Raw genomic sequence first — 4,058 nt, forward strand, 5'->3', positions numbered from 1 at the left:
TATTGGAGGAGACTGTGGTAAATTAAAGCTTGAAGCAGTAGAGGGATTAATTAAATGCAAAGTGTTGCCACCATGATCAGGTTGATGCTGTGTCGTTCATGCGGTGAACGCTTCAACCAAGGACCTTCTAAATAAAACGACAACGAGCGTGCGTTAACAGAAACTTGGATGGTACATACCGCCTATGATCTTTGTACGTATAAACCGAAGCGATTAACCCCGTACCAGCTAGCTCCATGACTCGCATGAAATTTCCTCTCCCCCCACCCCACTTCTCAAGAAGAAAGAAACCAAAACGGTCTCACGGTCTAGAACCATCGACGCGGTAACATTGGCCTTGGCCGAACTATCAAAAGTGTATGTAAAGTGTCCATGAAGGTTTATTGAAATTTTCTCACACTCCAAAAAGTTTTCCCCGAGTTATTTGCCGTGATACGTCCTGAAATAGATAAACAAGATCAACAGAAAACCTCTTTCACAAATGCAAAATTTGTTAGTTTCAGCAATTCATTAGTGCGGTGACCTTACTGCTTTATACAAGCGATATTTTTGCGTTCAAACTTTTAGAGGTTAAGGGTAAGGTTCCTCGCATCATCATATACAGGAATTTTTTTAGTTCACCGATCCATTTTAAAAACCGGAGCTTCGAACATGTTGGCTTTATGTTTAACTATTCTTACGATAGGTTTCTGTACTCTCGTGCACCGATATTTGCATTGGAGTAGAAGAGGTATTAAGCAATACCCATTTTGGAAAATTTGGCTAAACAACATTCGCGACTTTATTACACAACCACCATTGACTGACGCCATGGTGCGAGCTCGTGAAGATTTTAAAAATGCACGGTACTGAAGAATAAAGAAAATATTTGTGTTACATTCAATACGCTTTAGATATATTGGAACTTACCAAAATTTCAAACCGAGACTGTGTATAGAAGATCCAGAACTGATAAAACACGTGTTCGTCAAAGACTTTGATTACTTCGTCGATCATAATGTTTTTTTACCATATGACGGCGACACGGTTTGGGAGAAGAGTTTATTTAATTTAAAAGGTAGGTCTCATCCAAGAAACTTAGAAATAATTTCCCCTCGCTTAGGTGACGATTGGAAACAGTTACGTGGGTTTGTAAGTCCCACGTTTACCAGCAGCAAAATTAAGCTAATGTTCCACACAATTTTGGAGTGTTCAGCACAAGTGGTCGCGTCTTTGAAAAAAAGCGGAAAAGAGATTGTCGAGTTTGATGTGAAGGAACTTTTTGGACGATTAACCACCGACGTCTTCTTCGGCACGCATTTTGGAATTCTTTGCAATTCTGTAGAAGAACAAACTAATGAATTTTACACGATTGGCCAGAAAGCCACCAATTTTCTCGGATTTTGGTTAAAAGTCCGATTCATTGTGATTCAGGTGTTTCCAATAGTAGCGAGGGTGAGTGTTTTCAGCTTTTAAATATCTCCTATCCGTACCATTGCAGGTGTTCGGTCTACGAATATTTGATCAAAACGTAACCAACTTCTTCCGGTTACTAGTTAAAAACAACATCAAATCCAGAAAATCGCAACAAATCGCTCGTCCAGACCTGATAGGCATAATCATGAAATCGGAAAATAACCCGGATAACATCGAGTTGACCGACGAGATACTAACAGCGCTTGTAGCCACATTTTTCGGTGCCGGATTCGATACCGTCTCCTCGGCATTAATGTACACATTTTATGAACTTTCCTGCAACAGCGTTGTTCAACAAAAATTGCTCGATGAAATCGATGCCAATAAAGACAACTTCACGTACCAAACGGTGATGGAAATGCAGTATTTAAATATGGTCGTGTCTGGTAAGTGCAAATTAGAACGTTGCAGCTTTGGGCACGTTATACAGGGTTATTCTAAATGATGGACCCAATTTAATAAATTCGTATTTATTTAAGTATAAATGCAAAATGAACAATCTACATACCAATGGAAAGAGGAAGTTTCAAAGTTTTTTTTACATATTTATTTCAGACGAAATGCCCGCTGCACTGTAACTTGCGACTCACTTTTAGCAAACTCAAGAACGCAGAAAACCTTGTGCTGCACGGTAGCCATCTCACTCACAACTGACAACACAAAGGCGGCTGGCTGGCGCGAGAACTCTAGCGGCCGTTTCTGCATATGTAAAAAAAACTTTGAAACTTCCTCTTTCCATTGGTATGTAGATTGTTCATTTTGCATTTATATTTAAATAAATACGAATTTATTAAATTGGGTCCATCATTTAGAATAACCCTGTACTCTTCCTGGAGAGGCAGGCGTGAACCGCTACAGAATCCACATTAAGAGACGACGAAGGGTGAGGTTCATCTAAAGGCGGGGGACGAATTTGATCCCTGTACGCCGTTACACCGGGATCCAGAATTGTATAGCAATCCTAATCGTTTTGATTCCCGAAAGGTTTAACCCCGAAAATAAAAGACATCAATCAATATGCCTTATATTAGAAGATGTTTCGATTTGATTTTTCTCTTTAAACTGATTAATGGTCATTGTGATAATTCCTTGCTGCTTCAATCAATAAACTTTAATGTACCCGAGAAACATATTAGATACACTCACCCATTGTTTAAATTAAACAATGACTCACCTTTTCTCTATTAAATCCTCCAAAACTAACTATCTCAAAAACCTACCCATTGAGAGATTTATGTGTTTAGCTAATAGTTATCCATATATTGATCTATTCAATGTTTCTCTAAATTTACTCAAACAAAAGTTAAAATTACATCTCACATATGTTGATATGGATTTTTATCAGAAACGTTAACCATACCACTTTTGGAATGATAATGTAGCATGTTTGTTTATTAAGAGTATGTTATAGGTATAAACGGTAATGTATATTATTATTGTGAGTTATTATATTAATTTAATTTAATTAATATTGTATAACATGTTTTTTTTATGTGTAATGTACACTTTAAACCTGTTATTGTTATAGGTAATTTATTATTGTTGTTCTTTTTTGGGGTTTCCCTGTAAATAAATATTATTATTATTATTATTATTATGGTCGGTGTTTCTTGTGAGAACTCAGGTCTAGCCTGGTTAACTAATCGCACGGATTAAAATCAAGTAACGATTAGTGTCTGTGTCTGGTGAAGTTATGTAGGGTTCAACATAGCTATTAATGGCCACAATAGTCAACGCTATCAGGAAAGAAGAAAACAAAACAAAAATATCATTATAATAATTCCTGTAATTTTATTAAATAGAGTTTATTGTGTAAGTGTTCCTTTGGCTTTGCGTTTGGGTTGAATACGAGTGGGTTGTGATAACGTGGTGTGTTTATGTGAAGAAGGAGTTTTGTGTTTTTTAATTGTATTTATGGTGTTTCTTTGTTCCTGAGGTCGTATTTGTGAGGTTGCTTGGGTTTTTGGTGGAGATATTGCAGTATTTTGTGAGCCTGTGGTGCTGTTAAGGTTTTTGCGCTTCAGCTGTATACGAGTGGGTTGTTTCTGAGAAGAAGGAGTATTGTGTTTTTTAACTGTGCTAGGGCGTGTAACTTTATTGGATGGACCTGTCTTTGTAGTACATGTTGCGTTACTTGTGTTTATGGTGTTTCTTTGTTCTTGAGGTTGTGTTTGTGAGGTTGCTTGGGTTATTGATGGAGATATTACAGTATTTTGTGAGCTAGCAGTGTTGTATAGGTTTTTGCGTTTGGGTTGAATACGAGTGGGTTGTGATAACGTGGTGTGCTTCGGTGAAGAAGGAGTTATGTGTTTTTTAATTGTGCTAGGGCGTGTAACTTTATTGGGGGGACCTGTCTTTGTAGTGCATGTTGCGTTACTTGTATTTATGATGTTTCTTTGTTCTTGAGGTTGTATTTGTGAAGTTGCTTGGGTTTTTGGTGGAGTTATTTTAGTATGTTGTGAGCCTGTAGTTCTGTTAAGGTTTTTGCGTTGCGGTTGAATACGAGTGGGTTGTGAAAATGTGGTGTGTTTCTGTGAAGAAGGAGGTATGTGTTTTTTAACTGTGCTAGGGCGTGTAATTTTATTGGGTGGACCTGTCTTTGT

General features: G+C 37.4%; 1 protein-coding gene across 1 annotated transcript; it reads left to right on the forward strand.

Moving 5' to 3' along the window:
- Window positions 1-614: 614 nt before the first annotated feature.
- On the forward strand, window positions 615-2,270 carry LOC116179042 (cytochrome P450 9e2-like). Its single transcript, XM_031498745.1, has 4 exons — window positions 615-845; window positions 894-1,057; window positions 1,103-1,434; window positions 1,481-2,270. Exons 1-4 carry the CDS (start codon window positions 652-654, stop codon window positions 1,898-1,900), a joined length of 1,110 nt encoding a protein of 369 aa, XP_031354605.1. The 5' UTR covers window positions 615-651; the 3' UTR covers window positions 1,901-2,270.
- The last annotated feature ends 1,788 nt before the right edge of the window (window positions 2,271-4,058 follow it).

Source organism: Photinus pyralis, unplaced genomic scaffold, assembly GCF_008802855.1.
Source record: "Photinus pyralis isolate 1611_PpyrPB1 unplaced genomic scaffold, Ppyr1.3 Ppyr1.4_LG8, whole genome shotgun sequence".
Classification (NCBI taxonomy): domain Eukaryota; kingdom Metazoa; phylum Arthropoda; class Insecta; order Coleoptera; family Lampyridae; genus Photinus; species Photinus pyralis.

What these genes read in the sequence shown, in the direction of transcription:
- LOC116179042 (XM_031498745.1), top strand. Translation starts at nt 652, where the DNA reads ATGTTGGCTTTATGTTTAACTATTCTTACGATAGGTTTCTGTACTCTC. An exon ending in GAGTTTATTTAATTTAAAAG is followed by an intron (nt 1,058 to 1,102) that starts GTAGGTCTCATC and finishes CCCCTCGCTTAG; the next exon opens with GTGACGATTGGAAACAGTTA. An exon ending in TGTTTCCAATAGTAGCGAGG is followed by an intron (nt 1,435 to 1,480) that starts GTGAGTGTTTTC and finishes GTACCATTGCAG; the next exon opens with GTGTTCGGTCTACGAATATT.